General features: G+C 46.4%; 3 protein-coding genes across 4 annotated transcripts in view; 2 read left to right on the top strand and 1 right to left on the bottom strand.

Moving 5' to 3' along the window:
• Positions 1 to 3280, top strand: part of LOC6590774 (E3 ubiquitin-protein ligase MYLIP) — a 20993-nt gene extending 17713 nt beyond the window's left edge. Inside the window, exons 2-4 of the mRNA XM_002016426.2 lie at positions 194 to 1224; positions 1295 to 1945; positions 2014 to 3280. Of these exons, the coding sequence (XP_002016462.1) occupies positions 194 to 1224; positions 1295 to 1945; positions 2014 to 2329 (1998 nt within the window). The 3' untranslated portion in view covers positions 2330 to 3280. The remainder of the gene's footprint in view (positions 1 to 193; positions 1225 to 1294; positions 1946 to 2013) is intronic.
• A 65-nt stretch (positions 3281 to 3345) lies between these two features.
• On the bottom strand, positions 3346 to 4132 carry LOC113565227. The gene is made up of 3 exons (XM_026986846.1): positions 4102 to 4132; positions 3679 to 4050; positions 3346 to 3614 (listed from the first exon to the last, which is right to left on the bottom strand). Exons 1-3 carry the CDS (start codon positions 4127 to 4129, stop codon positions 3532 to 3534), a joined length of 483 nt encoding a protein of 160 aa, XP_026842647.1. The 5' UTR covers positions 4130 to 4132; the 3' UTR covers positions 3346 to 3531.
• A 1064-nt stretch (positions 4133 to 5196) lies between these two features.
• Positions 5197 to 13602, top strand: part of LOC6590772 (atrophin-1) — a 68473-nt gene continuing 60067 nt past the window's right edge. For both annotated transcript variants that reach the window (XM_026986844.1, XM_002016424.2), the window contains exons 1-2: positions 5197 to 6262; positions 10783 to 12488. In XM_026986844.1, the coding sequence (XP_026842645.1) occupies positions 10794 to 12488 (1695 nt within the window). In that variant the 5' untranslated portion in view covers positions 5197 to 6262; positions 10783 to 10793. The remainder of the gene's footprint in view (positions 6263 to 10782; positions 12489 to 13602) is intronic.

The raw sequence follows: 13602 nt of genomic DNA, 5'->3' as shown, positions 1-13602 counted from the left end.
GTATGTCGCTGACAGATTCCGCCAACTTGAATTGATAAGCCGCTGATCCAGAATAGATTGGAATGCGTCTGCCCCTGTCTCCTCTTCAGCTAAGCTTTAACTTTAATTAACACCCAACCATCCTTGAAAATATATAGAATAGCTCTCTTGTGTGCGTGGCCTTTATCTAATCCAGGGCTCTCTTTTTTCTCAGGTCTGTCGCGCCCTGAACATCATCTGTGAGATGGAATACTTTGGCCTGGAGCACTGGACACCCAACCAGAAGGAGACGCAGACGCGTCAGTGGATCAATCTGAGGAATCGGCTGTCCTGCGACAGCGGCAGCAGCGGCAGTGGCATCCAACTGATGCTGGCCCTGCGCGTCAAGTTCTGGGTGCCCGTGCACTTTATCCTGCAGGAGAGTGTGCGCAATCTGTTCTACATGCAGGCCCGCCGGGACCTGATGGAGGGTCGGCTCTCGGCCAGCGACTGGAGCAATGCGGCCAAGCTGGCGGCTCTGCTCTGCCAGGCCGATGGCCTGCGCTTCAACGAGGCGGCCCTGAGGGCCGACTGCCCCATGAGGATGCGCCGGGAGTTGGCCCAACAGCAGCTGCAGCAGCAGCAGGCCCAGCAGCAGCGTCTGGAGCAGCAGCGCAAGGAGAAGGAGCACGTGCTGAGCTTCAAGAAGCGACGCCTGTCCAAGCAGAAGTCCATGGAGCACATCGAGAACTGTGCCCTGCCGCTGGCCGGGACCAGCTGCAGCCTGCAGCCGTCGCCCTCAGCCTCTGTCTCCGCCTCAGCCTGCACCTCCACCTCCACCTCCGCCTCCGCCACCACATCCCACACCTGCTCCCACACCCACTCGAACTCCAGCTCGAGCAGCCCCAGCAACAGCAGCAGCCAGACGGGGCTGGACGAGCGCCTGGCCAGCAATCCGCTGCGCATGTACGAGGAGTACGTGTTCCTGCCCAGCCCCGAGAGCGAGAGCGAGGCCGAGGCCAATGGCTCCGCGGCAGAGCCACCGTCGGACTACCTCCGACAGATCGCCACCGAGCACGGAAAGCTGGCCAAGCTGCAGATGAGCCCCAAGTCGGCCAAGTACTGGCTGCTGCAGTCCATCCAGGACCTGGCCGGCTATGGCGAGGAGCTTTTCAGCGGCGTCACCACCAACGAGAGCGCCACTCGGTGCGACATTGCCGTGGGCGCCCATGGCATCACCGTTTGCCGTGGGGGTGAGAAACAAAGGTGAGTCTCGCCGGCTAATCCCCCCCCCAAAAAATCCCCGAAACTAATCGTCTGCATTCCTTTTCGTTAGCATCACCTTTGGCGCGATTGCCGCTGCCAAGTCGCTGAGGCGCACCTTCAAGCTGGAGTACGTGGACGATCACAACGATCGCAAGGAGCTCGAAATCAAGCTGCCCAAGCAGCCCATTGCCGCCGGCCTCTACCGCTCCATTACCGAGCGGCACGCCTTCTATGTGTGCGACAAGGTGCGGGGCGTTGTGACCAATCAGTTTACCCGGGATCTCAAGGGCACCATTGCCTCCATGTTCAAGGAGGACACGGAGCTGGGCAAGCGCTATGTGTTCGACATCCAGCACACGTGCCGGGAGGTGCACGATCAGGCCCGGAGGATTCTGCACGAGCGCGGCGGCGATGCGGCTGTCCAGGCCGGGGCTGATGGCTGTGCGGCTGCTGCTGCCGTTGCTGTTGCTGTTGCTGGTGGTGTCGCCTCCGAAGCATTTGGCGCTGGGGCCGGCCCCAGTTCAGGTGCTGGTGGTGGCTCCATGGCCGGCAAGATAGATTTGGCCATACGCGAGAAGGAGGCGCGTGAGGCGGCGATTGAGCGCTGCGTGGACACGCGCATATCCGAGGCCATGCAATGCAAGATCTGCATGGATCGCGCCATCAACACAGTGTTCAATCCGTGCTGTCACGTGATTGCCTGTGCCCAGTGTGCCGCCAGGTTAGTAGTCCCCCTCCTCCCCACTCTCCTGCAACCGCATCTAACCGTGTCCTCCCATCCCGTTACAGGTGCAGCAACTGTCCGAATTGCCGGGTGAAGATCACCAGCGTGGTCAAAATCTATCTGCCTCCGGAGCTGCGCACCAGCCAGTCGGAGAGCGGCGGCGGCAGCGGCAGCGGCAGCGGCAGCGGTGGTGGCAGCAGCAGCAGCACCAGCCACATCCACAGCGATGGGCCCAACGACACGGAGCTGCAGCTGGACGAGATCTCAACGGCGACAGTGACGGCTGAGGCCACTGCTGGAGGAGCAGTGGGAGCAGGAGCAGGAGCTGGAGCTACAGCCGAGCCTGGTGGCGGCCAGGCCAAGGTCACGACGGCCGCCTAGAATTGGCTGTGCTCGCTGCTGTTCCGGCTGATGGAATGGGTGTGCGTGCCGATTGTCTGAGAATCATCCGAAAACCATCCACTATGACCATAATCTAGAGGGAACAACAAATCAAAATCAAAAATCAAAACCAAAAACGAATCAAACAACCGAATGAATGGAATGTGCGGGGAGGGAGGGGATAACAGAGAACTCTGTCAAACAATCTTAGCTATATCTTTACTCAAGTATTCTATGGACATAAGAAACTGGAACCTAACTCTAACGTAACTCTAACTCTAGCTAGCTTTAGATACATCTACATAGATATATATATATATGTATTGTAGGATCGATCTGTATACCTGTTTAGCTGTAGACTCTATGAGAAAGTGCTATTTAAACTCGTCTAAGACTTCAATGCCTAGCCTATACGCCTAGAATCTATAACTGCAGATTGTTTCATATACACCCTATACACTATATATCTATATATATATATATACGATCGTTATAGATCAGCGATACCTTTTACGACATCAGAGATGATGATATATGATAATGTATAACCCATGAATGTACAACATAGCGACTACTTACATCGGTGTTACTTACTAAATGTTAGCTAATTTTACCAACTAAACTCGAGATGTATTTACTAATGCTTAGACACTGTTTAGTATTTCCCACAACCCGACCCCGACCCCTTAATGAAGCCCCAATTCTCATACGTAGGGTATATTCTGAGTGTTGTGTGTGTGTGCATAGGACAAGCGTACAATAATCGCAAATCTAAGGAGCAAAAACTAGTACTAAGTACCTGCAAAAACCTGCATATAAACGGAATCAAATTACGAAAAGAAAAAGAAGAAAAGATATATCTCCGCAGCAGATATTAAATAGTCACTAATAATAAATGTTAACCATATACATACATACATATATACATACATATATATATAAAACAAAAAACTACCCATGAAAAAACCAGAAATTTATGTTTTATTTTTTGAATCTATTTTTGATTTTCACACTCCTTTCTCCACTTTGAACTGATTTTAAAAGTTTTGATTTAGTCTTTGGTTCTTCTGTTTTCCATTTGATTATTTTTTGGCCATACTTAAAACTGAATATGATATGAAATAAAGTGTATTTTCAATATATGTATAAATATCGCCAAAATCCTCTCATGTCCTCTACAACTACACCTCATCGAACTCTCCTCACATTATCGTGTTGTTGGTCAATTTTGGAGTTTCCTCTGAGGATGCTGCACCTTCTTTTGGTGGTTCAGAAGCAGTCAACCCTGCGGGGGGCGTTAGGAGCAGGATCAGTAGACCATCTAGGAAGAAAGGATACTCTCTACCCACAGATATGGTCAATCAAAACACCCATCAGTCGAATGTAGCTTAATTTGGGGGATAGACTGCCGCCTGTGCCAGCATTGGACTCCGCCGTTTTGATCGTGTTGTTGCGTTCATAGCTAACGATGGGCTCTATCATGTTAGCAAAAATAAGGTGGGGCAGTAAGATTTGCTTGGGCAGCATTTCCTTCTTTAATGGCTCTTCAATGTTTTGCTGGATTCGTTTAAAGGATGTCTTCAGATCATCCACGAATTGTGAATTGTTCAGCATTAAAATAGATTCATTGATCTTTTGGGATGTCCCATCATATTTGTTTGTTGAATTTCGTCGTGTTTCACGGGGAATTGTGGTCGTTAATAATGGACAGAATGCCAATCCTGCAATGGAATAGAGCTTGATTTATTGCATTTCTGCAACTATATTCTTACCTATGAGGATGGTGACAATAGCAACCATATTTAATCTCATTTTGTGGTTTTGTTTCCCGTTTTCAATGTTTCCGTTGAATACAATGTTCAAAAGTTGAAACTATTTTCCGTTTGAATACAATGTTCAAAAAGTTGAAACAATTTTCATGGATGTGGCTACGCTGTGTTGCTAACGACAGGTGGCAGCACTGGCTCCAATCGATACTTTGCATCGATATTGCGATCAGTTCAGCTATCGCACACCAAATCGAACGACTGCCATCACCATTGCGGAACAAAACAAAGTGGTATATTTTTTAAATAACACGGTATATTTTGGTATATTTCTGAGGGTCACATCGTATAACTTATCGGATTTTCTTGGCACCCCGTCTAGCTCACACACCTTGCAATTTGTATACTTTTCATAGTTTTTTCTAGTATTTTCCAGTATATCTTAAGACGCGTTACGGTCTCACCCTCTTGTCCAATGTAGAAACCGCGTAGAAATGCCACTTAGAGCCATGTCGCAGGCCACATTGAATCGAATCTTGATCAGAATCGAATTCCTGGTTGTTTGCCATCAAAATCTCAATTTTTTGGATAACGGAGGTTTTTCACACTGGCGCGTCCATGGGGTTTATATGAAAAAAATCGGCCAACAATTTTTGAAACGTTCACATTTCCCCTTCAGGTGTCGCTTTTGTTATTTACATGAAAATATAGTAAATATGTAGCAAATGTGTAGTTAGCGTGTAGTTAACATGTGATTAAATTAATTTAGTGGAAATTGTGGTTGACCGGTTTTGTTTAAACCTTATTTTATAAACAATCGAGTTATTATGATAACTTCTAGTTAACCAGTCTTGTAGGAAATTGATGCAAGATTCTGATAAAATTATGAGCTCAGACCCTCAGGTTTTAGCTAGCTACTTATATTCCACGGAATATCCAAAACGATTATCCAACTTGAATACAAATAATTCGTCAGTATATTTACGGTATATTTTTTTAAATGTGACGTAGTTTCAGTATATTTCTGAGGCAGCTCTTGTGAACCTGCACTTTTCTATAACTTTACCTCAAATTAAATTGTACGTAAATAATTGCGCTAGTCGGCAAAAACTCGCGGGTGATTGTGCCAATTATTAAGATATTCGAAAGCACCTGCGAGACACTCGCGAGTTCCAGCAAATCGCCAGAACAACAGCAGCAGAAGCAGCGCGCCAGCGCCGCAGCAACAAGCGTAGGCAAAAAGCAAACAATTGGATAAGCGCTCGCTCTGGCAGCAGCGGCAGAAGTAGAGAGAGAGAGAGAGGAAAGTGTTGGGGGCACGCTGCTTAAGGCTGATAGAAACTCTTTAAGCGTTTAAACCTTGGCTAAAAGTTCAACATTATTACGTACAAATATTGTTCTTGTTGTGGCTGGCTGCTGTTGACGTGGGGGCAGAGCAGCACCAGTTGCAGCGCGAGCAGCAGCAGCAGCGTGTGATCGAGATTCTCGTCGGTTGTGGTTGTCGTTTTCGTCGCCGGTGAAATGGTGTCGACTGTCGTTGCCCTCGTCGTAGCCGTCGCTGTCGCCGTCACCGTCACCGTCTCCGTCACTGGCTCTGCCACTGCCTCTGTCTACGTTTCTGGTGCAGAGACCACCGCAGTGACCATGAAGCGAAAAATGCTGTTCTGAATTCTGTAAATGTTGAATAAAGTGAGAAATTCAATTGCACAAATGCACAAATCAGCATGAAAAGAACAGAAAAGTGCAATAATAAATCAATTAAGTTTTTATACGCGTAATTAAAAGAAATGAAAGCCCAAAACAGCTGAGAATACCAATCCAATCATATTCCATTTGTGCCCTTTAAAGCTTCAAAAGCAACAACAAAGAATGTGAGAAAGAGGTGCGAATGAGCCGAAGAGAGTGTGAAAAGAAAGTCAAGAAAAGTGCCTGCACCCAAATGTGCTCTCAGTTAAGTTAAATCCCCATTGAGTCTTCCTGCCCTGCTGTGCCCCTCTGCTAAGCGCCAAATGGTTCAACGGATTTAATTCCCCCAAAGCCCGTCTCCCACGTGGTTCATCCAGTTGTTAACTCTCCTTGGGCTTCCTCAGTGAGCACACACACACACATGCCTGGGATTAGCAGCGGATAGCGACTGGAATAACCCAAACAAAACCCCAAATTACAGGTCAGTATCGGAACAATCAGTACAATCATTCAAATAACGTTTCTTCAATTGGTCGGATCGCCTTGAGTCGGTGGAAACCGGTTTTCGGTTGGTTCGTCCAGACGCCAGCCAAATTGAAAATTCAATTAATTTAAATCAATCAAAGTCTGGTTTCCATTCCGAATCATAGACCAAGTATTTCGTAATACACGTAGTGCAATTAAAAATTGCATATGTACGTTTGAAGAAGATATATTGGCTATATTGATTACAGATCACCCTGTTCAAGAATTACATTTTTGATTAACTTTATGAAAACCCAACGGTTTTATTAAAACGGTTATTCAATTTATCGGAAAAAAGGGTGAAAGAAAAATAAAAATGATGATTTACACAATAATTAAATGTCAATTCATTGGATCCGACGTATCACGGCTCTTCCGTACCCGAGACCTTTGGCCAACCAGAACGGTTATTAATTTACCATTTTTATTTGTTTTATTCCTTTTTGATTGGCGGATCCCCAGCCTCGAACCCTCGACCGTTCTCGGGCCCTTTTTAGCCGTCCTGTCCAGGTTTTTCGGGGGGCTCTTAATGGAAAAAATGTTGTGCGGGCTTTTGCTTTTGTTTCCCCAATTTCATACGCTTTCATGGAGAGGGTACAAGCATTTTGGTCAGGGGTTTGCAATGGCTATGGTCTTAGATAGTTCATGGTCTTTTCTTGGTCTATTCGTCAATTTATTTCTGTTAAAAAATCTATCTTATTTGCAAATATATCTGTTCGAATCGGTAGAAGAGATTGCCTTAGAAGTCCTTGCTATAGATGCGTCTGGAAGGGTATCCACGGCTTCGCCTTCCTCCTTCCTGTTTCCCTTTGCAACTGTTTGGAAGGGGGGAACTGTGGGGAAGGGAGAGGCAGTGGCAGAGACGACGTCCTGCTATAAAATTGCATGTCCAAATGCTGGCATTGGTGTGCGTTGCGCTCTTTGTGCATGTGTGCGTCTGTGCGTGTTTTTGTAGCATTTTTATTTTTGTGCGAGAGTTTATTGCGCGGAATGCTATTTAATAAATTCCATTTTATGCTCTCTCTCTCTCTCTCCCTCCCCTCTTTGTCCCCATCTCCCATCGGTCGGGACAGGATTTATGTTTTTCATGTCGCTATTGTTGGCTCTGTTGTTTCTGTCTCTTTCGTTCCTGTATCCTTTCGGTTTTGGCCAATGCAAATTTTAAAATTCAATTTTGCTCGTAACTTCAATTGCAACAAAGAGAAAATATGTATGAAAAGTGCGAATATTCGCAGTTATTTCCACATCCTCTCCTCTTCTCCTTGCCATTTTTCTGCTATTTTTTCATATTTCAATTTTTAGATTTATTATTACATTTTTGTTCCGCTGAAAGTTGGCAAAAAACTTCCCAAAACTCAGCATGGCTCCGGTGTCTCCCCGCAGCGTTTAGTTTTTTTCAGCACGCCCCCCTCCCCCTGCAACGAACAAAATAAAAACAAGTGGAAACTGGCACAAGAAAAATACGAAGAAAATACGAGGAAAATCAACGAACAATGAAGACAGCGAAACTTAAGCACCTTAACTCACTTTGCAGGCTCCTCAGAAAATAACCAAAAAATAACGGAACAGAAGGCGAAAAAAAATAAGGAACGCTTTAGTTGATTGCCTCGACAATGACATACCCAGTACTTCCATTGCACGGGCACGGCACGCTTAAGAGCTGCTACGAGAGAGCCCTTTACTCTTTATTTGCGTTTTATCCGTAGATTATACCGATATTTCATATGCAGCTATGAAATGAAATATACCCCTGCACTCTACGATTACTGGGTACAAAAAAAAAACCATAATCGTGAACAGAAGGAGCAACAGGAGGGAGGAGAATGGGTGAATGGGAATTCCCAACTGCGCTAAAAACTTTCGCAACTTGTTCTTTCTTGTCCTGCAACTTGTTCAATGCCCTCCTCCCCCCCGCCCGTTCTCTTCGTGAAGGCAACTTCCGTTCCATTTTCGCCTCCAGCTGTAACGGCATAGAATAACAAAAACAAAGTCAAGAACATCAGAGATAAGCTTGAGAGAGAGAGCATAAAATGTAGAAGAGAGTGGCGAAAGGGAGAGCGAAAGAAGTTCAATTGTTAAAGTTACAAATTTCATAAAAAGTATAGAGGGGGGTAGAAGGAGCGGGAGAGAACTTTAAAAATGCTTTGCTGGCTTGGCACTACCAGTGCCACGCCTCTGCCCTCCTCCCCCCCGCTACTACTCTTTCTAAAAAAAAAAGAGCGCAGAAAAAAGTAGAAAATTCAAACAAAAACAAGGACACGAGGGCCATAAAAATGTTCTTATGTGAAGCAAGCAAACAAAAACTAGAAATTTCACTGTATTAACTAGTTGGACTGTAGAGATACCCTCTACTAAGCTATTTCTTGTGAGAAGTACATATCCAACTACAAGGAAATCTCTGGGCAGTGAGATGCAAAGGCAGTGAATAATCGATATATCCTATGTACTATATACAGTATCTTAGGTGTCCTTTGTGTTAGGAAAAGATTTCATTCGAGTATTTATTTATATTTATATTATATTTATTCAAATTAATATTAATATTAGAATATTTGATCCAATATCTCTCTATTATATGAACAAGTTTTGTGTCGTCGTCGTTGCCCGATATTTTACTCATAACGGCGCTAGCGAGTGAAGCGAGTGTGCCAGGGGGCTTTCCTTCTAGTATTTCTTATCTAAATTAAATATATTTCATATTTAAATTAAATATATTTTATATTTAAATTAAATTTATTTCATTTTTAAATTAAATATATCTCATATTTAATTAATAACATCTCATATTTAAATTAAATTTATTTCATTTTTAAATTAAATATATTTTATATTTAAATTAAATATATTTCCCACAAATTTAATAAAATATATTTATTTTAAAGTGTTTTATATTCAGTTTATAAATAAATTTATTTTGAAATCAAAATGAGTTATATTTAATTTTATTATGTTTGAATTTAAAACTATGGGTTTGGTGTGTTTCTTGTGACTGTGCTATTTTTTCTGTGTACGTATTGCTGTCTAAAATATTTATTGTATTGTCGATCAGTCGGACATCGGTGCTCTACGTTTCAATGCGAACGCAGCATACCCTTTAGCTCTAAAAATATCGGGTATAAAAACTTTGAAAACAACTGCAGGACGAACGAGTGTGGGGGAGGGGGGCAGAACAACAGCAACAATGTTCAAGTGCAGGCTGAGGCACACACACACGCGAACACACACTCACGAACAGTTGAAAAACAACTCTTAAAAGCTTGCAAAAGCAAAGAAAAACGCAAAAAGCAAATGCATATAAAGTGAAATGAAAGCTACCCGCGCGCGCTCTCCCTCTCTGAAGTTCTGCAGAAACAAGAAGCAAAAACCATTCGGCAGAAAATCAATGAAAATGTGCATTCATAAAAAATAATTGAAACATGAAAAGCCACCGATCTGTTTGCTTTTTTATGTGCACTTTACAACTTTATTTTGCTGCTGCAGAAACTAAATAAATTGTTTTGAGTAAATAATGAAAAATGTAATGGGTTTCCTAATATTTTGATTGGATAACTTTACACGAAAATAACCTTTATTGAATTGTTTTGAAATACCCTAACCTATCCTCTGTAAGGGTATGCCCTGTTTACCTCTGTTTACCGCTTAATTTCATAATTTTTGGGGTGCGCTAAACGAGGACAGCACCGAATTGTTTAGCAAATGTTGTGGTGGTGAATCTGCTTTGCTTTGATAAAGAAAATTAGCAACATTTCGATCTGGTTTTGCGTATCAGCAAATAATCGATATATGTATGTACATTTGGGCCCCACATTTAGCCGGATTATTCTGGCCAGCTCGAGTGCGAGATATATGCAAATAGCGTTCCCAAAGTTTCGCTCATATATTCCCTGGGACTGGGACTGGGGCTTTCCTCGCCTCCGCTTTTCCCCTGCCATTTCGCTTGTTATCAGCTTTTCGAGTGTTTCCTTTTGAGAGACTTGCGTCACATGTCGCTGAAACTGTAATACATATTAATGAAAACAAATGCGCAGAAAAAAAAAAGGAAAACACACTGCCACTCAAAATAAATACATCGCGACTCGAGACAAGAAGCAACGTCCGACAAATCGTCGAATCACTTTAGCATGCAAATATTCTTCTCGCATATTCTTTCTTTTCTTTTTCGCTTTATTTATTTATACTTCCCACATTGATGCTCTCCACGGAAATCAGGGGATCATGATCGCCGAGTGCTGCGGGTTATCGTGGGCTGCGATTAAATAGGTTATCGCCGTCGGCAATCGTTCGATTAACGAGCGTCGAATTTTCTGTTTTGCTGGCAGGCTTTTACCCGAGAGCGGGGAGTGGGCAGCGGGGAATCGACTGAGTTTACAGCTGTTAAATGGGGGCTTATGAAGAGAGGAATGGGTATATTTATTCCGTTTTTTCCCCGTTTATAACTTCTCATCGAACTCTTTCTTTGATTTATTTCCATTGCAGCTGAAAATATTATGGAAAAAGCGAAAGCGTATATCAAAAATGAACTTCGTGGTGGCATCCAGCCACAGCAGCAGCAGCAGCAGCAGCAGCAGTCCCTTCAATCCGAGCCAGCAACCACGCCCACACCACCATCAGGACGAGGTCCCTCTCCGGCCTCGTCCAAGCAGCAGCAGCAGCTGTATCCACACTGCGAGCTGATGCCCTCCCCAGGAGCAGCTGCAGCAGCGGCGCACCGAGCAAGGACACCCAGCGACCTTTACCACCAGCATGCCGTGTCCCTGGGCTATGCGCAGCAGCAGCAGCAGCAGCACTACTATCCGGCCCATACGGGGGTCAAGTCCACGGGTCGGGCATCGGCGCCACCCGATCACCACATGGCCATTTCCGTGTGCTTTGTGTGCGGCGGCCAGGGGGGCTACGAGATGCAGGCCCTACGCGTGCGTCAGAGCCCGGAGAGGCCGAACGAGTCGTTTTTCCCGTTTCTGGAGCGGCACGAGCCGCCCCACGGGATGGCCAGTGTGACGTCCAGCCAGGAGTATGTGTGGGCCTGCCTGCTCTGCTTCCGGTTCCTCAACGAGCAGTGGGACGCGTACGAGCGCCACAAGAAGCCCCTGCTGCAGCGCATCTATCACATGAAGCGGCTGGACGGCAAGGGCTACATTGGGGCGGATGTGGCCACCCAAAGCGAGTACGCGGCCCAGGTGCTGGGCCTCAGTGCGGAGCATCTCGGCCAGAACGGGCTGGCGGAACTGCATGGCATGGATCCCTACGCCCTGGCCCGCCACTATTCCCCCCACCAGCCACCGGGGACGCCCACGACGACACCTCATCACCTTAGTACCTCACGGAATGCCTCACCCTCGCCCATATACGGTGGTGCGGGGGGTGCGGGTGACTATTATCCACGGACTGCCACCACGCCCACAAGCAACCACAACAGCAACAGCAACAACAACAACAACAAATACCTGAGTCGGCCGCAGTCGCGGGACATGCCAGTGGCCTCGCCCTCCTCGCGACCGCCCAGCGAACCGCCGGCCCCAAAGAGCAGCAGCGGTGGCTACTCCCAGCACAAATTCAAGCCGGGCAACGCTCCCGGAGCGGCTGCATCTCCGTATCCGGGACAGTCGACGAGCTACCATCCCGCCCAGTACCAGCAGCTGCAGCAGCAGACGGCGGCCTACCACCTGCTGCAGCAGGCGGCAGCGGGCGGAGGAGGCGGTCCTGAGCACCCGCAGGCCCACTACAAGGGCAATCCATACAGTGCGATGCCCTCGCCAGGCAGCGCACACCTGGGGCCGCCCCCGACGGCCGGCCTGGAGGACGACAACGCCACTGTGCTGGACCTGCGCAACGTGAGCGCCAGCGTGAGTGCCTCGACAGCGCCGCGACAGAGCGCCGCCTCGGCCGCAACGACCAGTCAACCGCAGGCGGAAGTGGGCATACTGGACCTCTCCATGCCCGACAAGAACTCCATCACGGAGGTGTGCTACGTCTGCGGGGACGAGCAGCGTCGCGGCAGCCTCCTCGAGCTGAGCACGGTGAAGTCCAAGGAGTCGCGTCTCGGCCAGTCCGTGGCCTACTTTCCGCTCTTCAACGAGCAGCATCCGCGCCCCGCCCGCTCGCGGCCCAAGGATCCGCGGGGCATGATCCAGGCCTGTCTTCCCTGCCACGAAGACCTCATGCAGCAATGGAACGCCCAGCAGGTCAGTAAAATATTTCAGCAAAGATCGATTGGCATGTATCCATATGGAGCAGCTTTATGGGGAATTGGGGGACTTTTCCCATTCGAATGCCTGGCTGCAAACGAGGTCGAGGGGAAGGTAGTTGGAATAGTTAACTAAGAGAGAGAGAGGGAGAGGAAATTTCCAATTGATCAGCCTCAATAGCCGCATCGATGTAGTCTACCTCTCTCTCTCCCTTATAAATATTTTAAAAATATTTTTCTACCATTTCCAATGGCATTAGATATTTCTGTACTGGAGAAAAAAAGATTGAAACAATTCTCAGAATTGTTTGTGCTAACGAAATATGCATTTCATTTCGTTTCCGAGAATATATGGAAATTCTACGTAAAAAAATCTGGGATTTTCCGAATTCCCAATCGAACAGAATTTTCTTTAAATTTCACCAAAATTGCATTTGTTTAAAGCTAATAGAAATGTTTATTGATGCTGGCATATTTCCCTACTTCCCCGCGGACTCTATACAATATCTCGCCGTTCCCTCGTTTGTTATTTATTTTGTGAAAATTTCCATATTGTTCAGTCTGGCATGAATAATTGTATTAAATAAAAACAGTAGGCTTGCGGGTGGCAAAAGGGGTGGCGTAAAGGGAGGCGTTGGATTAAAGAGGAAATGCAAAAATAGCGCAGCTGTTAGACTTCCTGTATCAAAGATTTGATACCCTATAGCCTGTAGTTGCCATTTGGAGTCTATTACCCGCTCAAAAGTGCCATCATACCCTCGTGCGGGGTATCCAAAACGGAAGAGACACAAATTTGCGGGAGCGAGTACTTTTTCGCGTCACACGAATCAAAAATAAACAAAACGAAACACACACACAGACAAACAAAATGTTGCCACAGCATCCGACCACGATGATGAAGAGGATGATGCCCATAATGATCTTGCGGCTGGCTGCTCTTGGCTGTCGCTGGCGCCATGGCGGTTGACCCGAGAACAAGACCCTCTCCACTCTGCAGACGATTAATCAGTGGGGTCGGGTCGGTCGTCGTCGTCCACAAGCAGGCGTCCCCGCCTTGGCCCCTGCCCCTCCCCCTCCCCCGAAACAGGAGGAATTATCAACATCCCACCAGG

Source organism: Drosophila persimilis, unplaced genomic scaffold (genome assembly GCF_003286085.1).
Source record: "Drosophila persimilis strain 14011-0111.01,24,50 unplaced genomic scaffold, DperRS2 tig00000002-arrow-pilon, whole genome shotgun sequence".
Classification (NCBI taxonomy): Eukaryota; Metazoa; Arthropoda; class Insecta; order Diptera; family Drosophilidae; genus Drosophila; species Drosophila persimilis.
Note: the sequence above shows the minus strand (reverse complement) of the source record. Positions and strands in the feature narration are given on the sequence as shown.

Excerpts from the sequence above, each read along its gene's own strand:
- LOC113565227 (XM_026986846.1), bottom strand. The coding sequence starts at position 4,129 with ATGGTTGCTATTGTCACCATCCTCATAG. Across the intron at positions 4,051-4,101 it reads TATTGTCACCATCCTCATAG|GATTGGCATTCTGTCCATTA; the intron begins GTAAGAATATAG and ends ATTCCATTGCAG. Across the intron at positions 3,615-3,678 it reads TGTTTTGATTGACCATATCT|GGTTGACTGCTTCTGAACCA; the intron begins GTGGGTAGAGAG and ends CGCCCCCCGCAG.